The sequence below is a fragment of the Procambarus clarkii genome, chromosome 31, assembly GCF_040958095.1.
Source record: "Procambarus clarkii isolate CNS0578487 chromosome 31, FALCON_Pclarkii_2.0, whole genome shotgun sequence".
Taxonomy (NCBI): domain Eukaryota; kingdom Metazoa; phylum Arthropoda; class Malacostraca; order Decapoda; family Cambaridae; genus Procambarus; species Procambarus clarkii.
Genome location: NC_091180.1, coordinates 15,327,749 through 15,341,307, shown reverse-complemented (window position 1 = coordinate 15,341,307; position 13,559 = coordinate 15,327,749). Strand labels below are relative to the sequence as shown.

The 13,559-nt window shown below is 35.8% G+C and overlaps 1 protein-coding gene across 1 annotated transcript in view; it reads right to left on the bottom strand.

Moving 5' to 3' along the window:
* The window catches only part of LOC123758648 (pre-mRNA cleavage complex 2 protein Pcf11), a 113,992-nt gene that overhangs the window by 47,884 nt on the left and 52,549 nt on the right, over positions 1–13,559 (bottom strand). The window contains exons 6-7 of the mRNA XM_045743174.2: positions 11,391–11,492; positions 5,806–6,586 (exon numbers count right to left, since the gene is read on the bottom strand). Of these exons, the coding sequence (XP_045599130.2) occupies positions 5,806–6,586; positions 11,391–11,492 (883 nt within the window). The remainder of the gene's footprint in view (positions 1–5,805; positions 6,587–11,390; positions 11,493–13,559) is intronic.

Below are 13,559 nucleotides of genomic sequence, written 5' to 3'. Positions count from 1 at the left end.
ACTCCAGGATAATGGTTAAGTTATATTTTTCTTTAAATTTAATATCCACTGTTATTCCCTTCTCTCCTAGGGCTGATGCAGCCCACCCCATGATAGTGGGAAGATGGTTTGTTAGTAATGATGAAGAAATGTTAACAGTAAAATCTGGCAGGCAAGAGGCAGCCTTGCCTCTTTACTACTAGTATCTGCTACTTTTATTTCAATTCCAAATGCTTACTTATCTTTCCTTAGAACTGCCGATTGTAGTTTAAACCACTTCTCCCAGTGCATTCCACTTGTCTATGACTTGCACTGCATATTTGTACATTCTTGCATCAGAATTAATAATGTCCTGGAACCATGTTTTCACTTACAGTCTACATTTAGGTTCAGTTTAGCATCTTGCAATCATATCTCCGTGGTCCTTTCTTTCAGGATTCCCTTAATCTTCATAGCTTAGTTTCATTTCTGGAACCAATCTTTCAGTCAATACCATCTCTTACATTTTCTTGTGCTTCACAAAATAAGGACTTTACCCCAATACTGCATATTGTAGCAGCAGTCTGACATATGCTGTGCATGTTGCTTTAATGTAGCACCTATTTATTAGTGTAAAGGCCATGGGTATGTAATGCTAGTTTCAAGCATACTTTTATATGCTATTTACACGCATCTCCTGTGCTAATGATGGCCTAACATTCACTCCAAATTTCATCTCTTGCCAATTTGAACTACCTCCTCTATAATGAAGTACCTTACTTGTCTCATTTCTCCCATTCTGTTCTGGTTCTCATTGTCACCCATGATATGGTTAAACAGCAACTCTGTAAACAAAGGCCCAAAGGTTTTCAACACTCTTACCTTAAGTATAAGAGGCATTACTACCAGGTGCATGCCTGTTTAAGAGGAGCTTAACAAAGAGAACCTGATCAACCAAGCAGTGATTCTTTTGTCAGACAGTGTGCATTAGAATTTAACATTCTGGTCAACCAAATCATTAATCAGTACACATGGTCAGGGACCGATATGCAGGACAAATTGATCCATCCTTGGAATAACATTATGTATGTCATTTACACAAAGTACCGCAGAGCAATAATTCAGCTTTGAGAGACACCACTTGTTATTTTCCCCATTTTCAACTAAGTTCTAATTTCCTGCTTCTGGAGTACTGTACTTCCATATCCCATATAGTACCTACCCAGTTATTCCAGTTTCTTCCGTCTTATTTACCAAAATATTTTACGACATACTGGAGTGAGCGACAAGGAAGAAAATGCAGAATTGAACCAGTGAAGAGCAGAGGTGCCTTAGGCACAATCAGAGAACTCTGTATGAACATCAGAGGTCCACAGTTGTTCAACATACTCCCAGTGAGTACAAGAAATACGGCTGGAACCAACATGGACACCTTCAACAGAAAAAGACAGTTTTCTTCAAAAAGTGCCAGACCAACCGGGCTATGGTGGATATGTGGTTCTGCACGCCACTCCAAGCAACAGCCTGTTGGACGAAGTACTCACAAGTCAAGCCCCTTGTTAGAGGGGCCAGGCTTGGGGAATAGAAGAACTCCCAGAACTCTCTCCAGGTATAAATGATATTTAATGCATGCATTCACTTACATAAACATACTGAGTGACATAGCCCTAGGACCCTACCTATTAATAAGTACCTGGTGCATTTATTCCACTCAACATTGTATTGCTCATTAAAACTGTGTATGGAGGTGGCTTCCACAACCTCTGACTCTGGTTCACTCCCTTGTTTACCGCACCATCACTAAACTTTAGTGCAAAAATCTTCCTTATAATTATATATAAAAATGGCAAACATTTATCAATTTCAGTCTCTATAGTCAATTAATATAGAGGTGACTTGATCACTAAGTTTAGCTACAAATTCGTCTGAATTTACATTTCTAGTATTTATGCATATTTACACATATACTACAAATGTAAATTTGTAGTATGTGTGCCATATACACAAAATATCATCAACATATCTAAACCATGGAATAATTCCAGGGGTAATTTTTTAAACAAATTTCTTTTCAAAAAATTCCATGTACAAGTTTGAAAGCAATGGCGATAAAGGATTCCCCACTGCCACCCCAAAAGTCTGCAAATAATACTCATTCTTAAAAGCAAACTTACATTCCTTTAAACACAGCTTAATGAGATTGACAATAACATCAGCTGGCAGAGGTAATACGTGGTTGACTAATTCATAAGCAAGGTAATCAAGAATATCATCAACAGGAACCTTGGTAAACAAAGAAACGTCAAAACTGATTAACTGATAATTTTATATTTCAGATAATTTCAGATATAAAACTGATTATTTTAAATAATTAAAATTACAACTGAATAAATCAATCAGGATTGATTGGAACATTATTCTATTTGTTAAGTAATCCAAAAAAATTGGTCAAATGAGAAGATGAAATATGTCCTAACAAGATTTTGGCGAGGCATTTAGAAAGCTTGTAAGAAATGGATCCCACAGAACTGATGATAGGCCTCATCATCAGGCTTATGAGTCTTGACAAGGCCATAGGGAGATGGCAATGAAGGAAATGAGGTAGTAAATTGATCAAGAAGATCTTTATGGTTTCTTAAAAACTTCAAGCTGCTATGAAGGACTGGATGATGTCATCAAGAGGATTTTTCCCGAGATTGGTGCATGTAGAAGAATCTTGGAGATCATTCATTTTGGAAATGTATTCCTCCTTGTTTAAAATAACAAGAGTGCTGGATTTGTCAGCCTTAGTTGTATGAATGGAGGGGTCAGCTTTTAACTCCTGTAAACATCATCTGAACCTTTCAGGGAAATCCAAGATTCTTCTACATACACTAAAATTGGAAAAATTCTCTATGACATCCAAGTCCTTCAGTGGCAGCTTGGGGAAGTTTTTAAGAAACCGTAAAGGTCTTCTTAATCAATTTACTATCACATTTCCTTCATTGCCATATCTGTATGGCCTTGTCAAGACTCATAAGACTAACTATCCCATGAGGTTTATCATCAGTTCTGCAGAATCCATTTCTTACAAGCATTCTAAATGGCTCGCCAAAATCCTGTCCCCATTATTAGGAACTATTGCATCTTCTCATTTGACCAATTCTATTGAATTAGTTAACAAATTGTATAGTCCGATCAATCTGATTAACTGATGTCAAGTTAATCAGTTTAACATTTGTTCTTTGTTTACTAAAGTTCTGGTTGATGAGACAAATTGATAAATATTTGTCATTTTTAGATATACTTATTCATAGGGATGATTTTTCACTAAGTTTAGTGTTTACAGAAAGCCTACGAATAATTTATCTTATGTTCAATGTATCTATGCCCTGGGAAATAATGTGAAACAATCATTTTTTTCCTCTATGTATTTAAGAGATCTTCGGGTTGTTAGTCCAGAATTCTTGGATGAAGAATAAGAATTCATTTGTCTCAAGCTTTGTTACCCACTGAGTTTTTTGGAAGTTTGCTGGAGTAATGCACATTGTGCATATAAATTAATAATATATGCAGTGAGAAAATTTGCCCAAGAAAAGCTATGTTTATCAGATTTTTCAGAGTTCAAAAATATTGTCAAGGCCTTGAAACTTTTAGACATATATATATGTATTGTTTAGTTATGAAAATACTGTTGGAAAACTATAAGAAACGGTCCCCATAGTGGTAATTGTATTTTACAAAATAAATTGTAAAGACTGTAATAGGTTCTATGTTGAGCATCCGTCCGAAGATTTGAAATTTTGAATTTCGCAACATAATTACTCTGTAGGACATGGCCAATTGTCTAATGCCTTGTTTGATCATTTGTCAGAAAGTTCTCACCAAAATGATTGGGAGATGGCTTCTTCAATAACATTTGAAGTAAAGCATTTTCCATATTAACATTATTGAATCTGCTTTAATACAGATTACAAAATAATGTAATTTGAACATTAGCAGTGGTTTGTATAACTTGGATCCATTTTTGATTAATCAGTTAAAGGGCAATTTGAGTAGATTCAACACACATTTATCTCACAAATATCTTATTAATATCCCATTAAAGACATTGTATTTCACCTATCTCCTGCCTATATATCCACACCCACTGAACTGTAAATCCATCCTTCTGAAGATGTATTATTAAATACAAAAGTATTTGAGGAAATTCCTGCCTTAATCCTCCTTTCAGACAGTGTCTGCTGACACTCATTATAATTTTATTATATAAATTAAAATTATATAAATTAATTTTATAATTATTATATAAATTTATAATATAATTCAGTTTATAATTATAATATTAATATAATTATTATAATTAATTTTATATATATATTAAAATTTACCCATCTCTCTCTCAATGAATCTTCAAATTTTTCATGCACAGGATTTAAATGCACCAGATACATTAACTGACTTTCGAACTTTAGTACTATTGATCAACTAAATTTTATCAGCCACTTTTGCTAAGAGGAACCAAGGTCATTAGTGATGATTGGAATGATCATGTAATCTTTTGGGGGAGTGTTTTTCCAATTTGAGTTTAATTTACAGATCTTCGGTAGGTAACCTTGCTATAGACCTAATATTCCGGTAACTCCTGGTCCTGTGTATTATCTGACCAACCTCTCAAATTATAATTGCAGAAGTGTACAGTTCCTGTTCAACTAGCATGCAACCAGTATCCACACATATCAACAGCAATAACTTTCCTTCTGATCCACAATTACCCTGTACTCATAACAAGTTCAGCTGCTTCACAAATTCCAACTAATATCCACAAAAAAAAACAAAGAAAAAAAAAAGAAATTTACCAGTAAATGTAATGGTAAATTTCTTAAAAAGAAATTTACCATTACACACAAGTCATCTTCACATGCAACAGACTTTAAGCTCCATACCTTCTCCAGACCCATAAATAGAAAACGTACCATCATCGTCCAAGATATTTTCTACCGATTTCTATTTTCTACTATACTGAACAAACTTTCATTTAATCATCCTTGTCTCTGATATCCCGAGCACCAAATAGATTTTTTATGTCGACAATCGTTACCCTACCATATACCTTTCAAACTAATACAAAGTATTATTTCTTTGGAGCTTGTATTCACTCTGATTTCCTTTGAATTCGTATCTGGGGACAATCAGTGTATCTGTCCAATCTTCAGGCACTCTGCCACTTCACGGGTTCATATAAACATTGTAATAATGTAACACCAGCGGGAAAGAAGGAAAAAACTGCAGCACCCCATTTGCATGAAGATCCAGGTCGCTGCACCAATGTACAAGATTTCTAACTCTTTCTAATATACTTTTTAGTTTTCACAAATGGCAAAAAATATAAAAAAAATGTCTCCAAGATCACATGACACCCACAATAGTTTTATGTTCATATTATAACTCCCCCAATAAATTACTTATGTCTGATCTGAAAAGTGATGGAAATTAAATGTAATACTGTACATAAAAGAAATCCAGTAACCCTGTTTATAAAACGAATCTATAAGGGATGGGATTTATTTCAATAAGCTATGTTTACAAACAAATATGATTTATAATATAGAACATTTAACCTTTTAAACATATTTGCACAAGTAAAACTATATATATTTTTAAATCTTGCGAATAATATATATATAAAATATAAATATAAAAATACATTATAAAAATCTCGAAATCCAAAGTTTACATGTATAAAAAGCTTCCGGCTGAGGATATAGAAGTCCTCCTCCTGAAGTGAACAATCTTGGCTGACAAATGCGAGCCTGGTGTGCACATTCCCGTTCACATCTTCCCAATCCAACCTACCCCTATACTCACCAGTTTTATTGTACAATGCAGGGCTAGGTCTATTAGCCTGATAATGGTCACTGTCATCTGAGTCAGAGAGAGCATCTTCATGAGGGCGTTTTCTTCGAGGTGACGATTGCTTCCCATCTTCAGGACTCTCCACTCGAGGCTTGTATGTGCGCTGCTTGTTCCTTCTGGTGCTCTTGAAAGTAGTAGAGTTGTCAGAAACATCTGGAGCAGATGCCTCTACTGGTTTCTTTATTTGATTTATGTCTGGTTTAGGAGATGACGACGACGAAACTGGAGATTCCTTCTCCTTTTTCTCCTTGTCTTTCGCGCGATGAATTGACCGTGTCGACCGAGTCTCTGACTTTATCGGCTTTAATTCCTTTTCTTTTTTGTGTTTTGATGGAGATTCCTTCTTTCTCTTTCTTTGTTCTTTAAGTTTTTCCTTCTCTTTCTCCTTCTCTTTTTCTTTTTCTTTCTCTTTTTCCTTTGCCTGCTCACTGTGGGCAACTCGAGGGTCACGAGAGGACGTAACCTGTGGCTCAATTGACTTCGGAATTTTTGCACTGTTCATGGAAAGGGCAGAATTGAGTCGTGGATCGCGTGAATTTTCAGCACTGAGTCTGGGATCGCGTGAATTCTCCAAAACAACTCTAGGATCACGATTGCCTTCAATGTTTAATCGAGGATCTCTAGTCATTTCACCTATTCGTCTGGGATCTTGTGATGCAACTGGGTTAGATGCAGCAACCACAGGAAGCACCTGGTGGACACGCCGTGGGTCCACATGGATGGTTGAGCTCACCTGTTGGGTATAAATACTCAGGGTAAATTTAGCAAAGTGCAAAAAAATCTTTACACAAGTATTTTAAGTCAGCAATATTTAGGCCTCGCGAACTGCATGACCGAATAATAATTCCCTCTAACATTCCATTTCTGAAGCTACAAGAAAACAACTATTTACTGTTTATGAACGTTAAACCATTAAATTATATTGCATTTGGAAACAAATAGAAAAAACAGTTTTATGAACCTCAGACTAAGATTAAAATCTCTGAATAAGTATTTAATTAATGAGAAGTTAAAAGGATAGTTAAAGAATTAACTAGTCCCCCCTCATTACTATATGCAATAAAATCCAAGCAAAGGGATTACAGTACTTTCAATTACTGTTCAATATAAATGGCTTAAAGTTGTACTATTAACCCCTTGCACACCATCATACAAGCACCAGTGGGAGTCATGTGTTTGAACAATGTCTAGTCATTTACTTCACCCTCAACATGCAGTCATCATTGTTGATCTCATGGATTTTGAACGCAAAAATTATTACCCGATTTGTACACTAATGTACAAATCCTCATTATTACCAATAATTATGGTAATCTACATCTAAATGGATGTAATGGATTTAAACAAGACCCATGACAAATTTTGCTATCATTTTGTAACTGCTTACCATGAGATTTAGGTTAACGTGTAGTAAGGCCCTGCAACTACTAGTATTGTCAAGTAATTCTCTAGTTTTAGCCACCAGAGTTGAAGCCATGCCTGGACAACATTCTCAATCACAATTCTCAAACTCAATCACAGTAAAGCACTGAGTTGCAAGACAATTCCTTTCAGCTGTGCCAGTAATTTGCTTCAATGCAATATTCCTATATATAAAATGCTAAACCACTTAATTATTTTTACAGTTTTTCATCACTACTGTGTAAACTAATAAAAGAACCAATGAGTAAACATCCAAGGTCAAGAGGAGTCCTGTTTCCCACACCAGTCAGCAAACCTTGCACATGACATCTAACTTGATGTCGAGAGATGCACTGAGCTCTCCACCTGGCTTCCTTCTACGGCTTTTTAAACCATTAAAGTATTTTTTTTTCTTTTTGGCACACAGGCAAGCTGATAATTTTGAGGTTAGCCATATATTGTGGGTTAATGCTTCGAGTGAATTGTCTCGTCACATCTGTGTTCAGACTACATAATATTGGCTATTCTCAAAACTAGAAACAATGAAGCTGTAGATATATACAGTGTCATTTGACCCCCAGCATAATGACCATGTATGGAGCACATATCAATGAGACACCATATCTTTGAAATCACAACCAAATCTGAACACACTTCTGTACTCTAATTTGCTCCCTGGAAAATTCTACCCCATTAAATTATGGGATAGATTAAATTCTACCCCATTAAATTATACATTCTGATAAGCCAATAAATCAGATGTTGCATAGCTGGATGTGTGAAGAGAAGTAAAAGTAGCATGCAAAATCACTCAAGAAATAACAACATTCTTGATGTGAAAGAATGCAACAATTACCTGATCAAAATCTAGAAACACTAAGATTCAAAAACATGATCCAAATTCATTGCAGATCAGAATACATAATTCTCTAGATAAATGTATAAAAAATGCTAGAGAAAATACAATACAATGTAAGCCAATAACCATAATACTGTTAATACTTAACCTACAGGAGAAAAAATGACCATCACAAGAGCAATGTACAACTAGCACCATACCTGGAGAGAAAATGTCCCCAAAGCTAAGGATATGCTAAAAGTGGATTTGGCCAAAACCTCATCTTTCATTACAAACCATAAATAAGTACTACTACATACTGAAAGTACATATCATAAAACTTGGCCTCTGACATGCCATGAGTTTTAAATTACAGTACCGCGTATCTATTTTTCTTGAATTTCATTTAATCGTATTAAGCAATATCAAGATGTTACACCACAATTTACAAACAAATAAAAAAACTTAAATTTTCCTTAACATTCACACCTTAACCATTTGTTCAGGAAAATGACGATAAATCAGCTCCAGCCCTAGTTAATGCCTTTGTGCACAAGGATTAAAGTGAGAAAAAAACGAATGAGAAAGTGAAACTTAATACTATCCTCATTATGACCCCATTACCCACTTAAATGGGCCAGGGATAAACCCTTGGCACCTCATTACCAGAATGTGCAATATATCAGCTTGAATCCTAGATATATCCTTATCTAATGATCTCTCTTATGGAATATTTTGATAAAGGAATACCCAACAGAACTAGTTGTAGCAAAGGCACCTACGTCCACGGATATTAAAGAAGGCTGTTAGATTACTTTGTAAACTACTAGTAAACATACGCAATACCAGTAAACTGTGAATGTGAAGAAGATATTAAAGGGGACGTACAGGATGCTCTAAATTACAGAACAAGCAGCTGTGGAGGAAGCCAGAGTGCAGATCTGGGGAGCACCGGCTTTGTAAGAGAAAAGTGACCCAGAGGAGGGGTCATATCTGTCAGGCATCATTAAGTCCAATGTCTGGGTAAAGACAGAAGGGAGGGAGGCTGGGTAAATTCACCATACCTTTACTGCCAGATGGCTAACATTACAAATGAAGTTGACCAAAATGTGTGTGGGCAGGTGCCTCACCGAACAAGGAAAAAAAAAGTGAAAAAATGTTAAGAGCAGCAGTACGTGGGGCCCACATGGCCCAACTTTGGGCCCTTGCTGTTCCAGAATTAAACAAAGAGGTAAACTCCCATAAGTCAATGTTTAGAGATGAAAAACTGATGATGAAGATTAAGCCACCCAAGAGGTGGCACGGGCATGAATAGCCCGTAAGTGGTACAATTTTTTTTTCTCAGTATTCTGAGTTTGCATTTAACCATCAAGCTGTTATCGCGGGGGAGGATACTGCTTCACAGTCTTTATGAGGGTGTCCAGCTGCTGAAAAACTGATGAGGAGAGCAAGTTACAATCTCAATATACTGCATAACTGAGTAGACAAATGGTTACTGAATGAAATCAAAGTAAATGCCTAATTGATGAGAGTGGTATTAAGACTTGAAAGGCCATCAAAAGTAAATGCAGATGAGAAGGGAGAATTATAGGAAATGATATGAATGACCTGGGCATGGACACCACACCAGGTATTTAACAGCTTATCAATGCATACAGGCCTTACATTTAATACCCACACAGTAACTGAACTGGCTTCAGTAACTCTTATGTTAGACTACATGCAGCAATGTCCAACAGCCAGATTGACCAGACTTAACCAGGAGGCCTCATCGGAGACCGAACCATGGGAACACTTGATCCTCGGATAAGGTAACCAATCAAGATAACCTTATTTATGTAATATGAATAAATATAATTAAAGAAAGAATTATAGTGGTAAGTGTTACAATGTTAGTATAAATATACTTGAAAATTACAATATGTATCTCTTACCCCATGCAAAAATAATCAGGTTTGCTAGCAGATATAATAGGAATATATTAACCATACAACTAGCTCAAATTGTAAAAAGAAAACAATGTTTCAACTCAACAGTAGATAACAACTACAACATTTTGGGGGAACATTTCAAACAAGATGGCACATTACTGCAAATATAATGCATCCATATTAAGTGCCAAGTCAACTACAAGAACATCTCAAGTTACAATGCAACATGATTATGGACAAAAAGAAATATTCAATTTTGAGGCCAAACAACAATGAAGTTTAAGCTGCCCAATCAACTCCTCTGCCTGCATTCTGGATCTATGGGAAACTATGACACTTAAGGAGCCATACATGTCACTCAAAAGTGAGCTTAACCTCACTCATTTCAGCAAAAAGTTTAAGGGAACTTAAAAAAGTCTTAATTCATCAACTTGTTGAAGTCGTTCAAGCCATTTCATATATACTGTGGGCTCAAGTTGAAGTTTAGTAACACAGACACATGCCAATTGCCCTCAGTTACCAAGAACCCTACAATATTCATGCAGTTGTAAACCTTTAACTGTTCATATAACCTACAAAACTTTATAGTAGACCACTATTGCATTGGCTCAAAAATCCCAACCCTCAAGACAAATGTATCATCTATGTTGTAGCATACTCTTATTACTGAACAGCTATGCAGAAAATAATCCAATTGCAAGCAAAATAATCATTGAATTGGGTAAGCATATACAGTAAAATGTGAAAGCTCTACAATCAGAACCATTTCCTAAATCTGGCATGAAATACAGTGACAGTTATTTATCTTAACAAAACAAATTATAATATAATTAATATATATATATATATATTAAATTAAAGCCATGTTAGTTCAACAGTTCTAAATGTTATCAAATAATTGGCAAACTGAAGACCTAGTGTCAAACATTTACATTACATCTTGACATTAAATTTAACCAAATTGCACTTCAATAACTGTAACTAAGGGTCCTCAGTTTACCACAATCACAACTATTTAAAGATGCATGCCAAGTAACTTCTCTAAATGTACACCTTAACAGAAGTGCACCAAAGTACCAGAAACACCTTAAGTACCCAATACACCTTGAATTCTCAAGGTATTCAAAGGTGTTCATATTATTAAGTGCAGTTCTAGGCCATACTGACTGCAAATCATAGAGCACAAAATTAGCAAGTGTGTGCACCCAAAATAATACACCAAATCATAGCAATGAAGCCATACTACTTATACATTCCCTCCACCAACATAATGAACCTATAAACAATGAAACTGACATCATTCTTCTCCACATAATATTCTATGCAAGAAAAAAGACGAGTTTCAAAAACGATAGGCTGACATGGACCTGTGGTTCTTCCTTAGCTTGGGTCTTTTTCTTTATCTTGTATGATCGCAGAAATTCGGAGCGTCGTTCACTGGATATAGTTGGGTCATCGATGGGCTTGACCTAGGCAGCAGCAGCAGAGGGGTAGAGCACAAGGGAGGGAAGGGGTAAAAGAGCGGCTGTTAGTGGCCATCACCATCTCTGGCATCACCTTCAGATGCACAACTCTCAAAAAACAAATAGCAAACATGGAATTCCAACCTAATGATTGATTACCTTCAAATGCTGCCAGTTTGCTTACCACACAAGAGATAATGCTTGCATTTTGAACTTAAAACAAATTACAAAATTAATTGAACAATCAGTTCTCTGGATAATCTGATAACGCTATCACAAACATGTAAGCTTTTAATCATAAAATTTACCAACATTTCAATTTACCAACATTTCAAGTTATGAGTGCAATGCTTATCTTAGCATCTGAAAACTTAAAAAGCTTTAAATATACAAAAATAAAACATTTGCATTTCATACAATCCAATCCAGGTGGTATCATTGTAAAAAAAAAATGTATTCTTTACATAACCACCATACAAATGTATTATACACACTGTCCAATTACAGCAATTTAAGCAGCCAGAATCTTCACCGAGTGCAATAAATAAACATGCACACAAACTACTATTGCTGCACACTTTCTAAACACAAAGGGGCAGAAGAGTCCATCACAGTCTTAAAAGGTATTGTATAGAAAGCCAATTTACTACTACAGGACTCAGTACTTGAGTGCAGAGTAGGACCACTGCTCTTTTAATGTATGTGAATGACCTTGCAGAGGGAGTGAGCTTGTACATGTCTAAACTTTCAGACAATGTCAATGTCAAGTTGATGAGGAGAGTAAAACAAAAAAAATTATGACTGTAGAGAGATTCAAGAAGACCCTGACAAACTTCAGGAGAGAACAGATAAATAGGTGCTTGAATTCGCCCAAAATAAGTGTGTGTATAGTAATGAAAATGAGTAAGGGAGATAGGGGACCTGTATTTATATGACTATATACAAGATCTTGACAGGAATAGATAAGTAGATAAAGGAAGCCAATTTCAGTTAAAGAGAGGTAGAACAATGGGACATTGATGGAAGCTGGACATGCAATCAAGAGATTGGAGAGATGTAAATAGCTCTTGTTCCCCGTATAGGTGGTCAGCAAGTGGAATGCATTGAAGGAAGAGGCTGTTAAAGCCAATTCCATCCACAATATAAATGACAAAAACGCTACGTTGAGATTACTTAATATTTTATGTACAGTAACTGCCCATCACATTAATTACCTCACAAAGGCTATAATGAGGCACAGCAGCAACTAACATGACTCACGGCAGCACAGCCTTATACACAAGCCATGCTTGCAGAGCCCATTGGTGCAAATTTCAAATCGAGACAAATTTCAATGACAGACTCTACATTTACAAATGAATGTAGAGAGACTGGCCCTCTCTAAGATGTCACTACAATAAAGTGTCATACTACACTCACTCTCACTGAGTTGCACTATTCCTAGAGAGCACAAGTGGCTTACAGGAGTAATCAAGTATCCTATTTTAGACTGCATTTCCTCCATAGTCAAATAGGCTACCACTGTATAATTATGGCTACTTGAATGATTTTGTGAATTTTGGCTGCAAGTTCATAATAACACATGCTTATTATTTACACATGTTTCTTATCTAACACATGACATTACTGGTAGCAGCAACAAATACAGTGTGTGTGTTTGTGACCCCACACACACACACTGTGATTATACACACAGTATGTCACATACCGTGTGTATAATTTGTATTGTTCTATCATATTTGACATGTAAAATAATAATTGAGTAATAAATGAATTGATTTCTTTTAATTTACCAATTTACCAAAGTGGGTTAAGATAGATTTGTACTTACCTAAATGATATTTACCACAAAGAAATTTTACTACATTACTCTCCTGGTAACAAACTTGCATAGAGATCACAGCGGGAATTGCCCTTCCAATTGTGCAAGCCATGATATCATAGGTACAGCGTGTACCACCCAACATACGATGTTTGTTAGTACAGTATATAGCAAGATTCCAAACTCCCACAAAAACACAGGGCTCGCATCATGTTCACCCGAACTTCAGTAACCAGATGTCATCTTAAAAA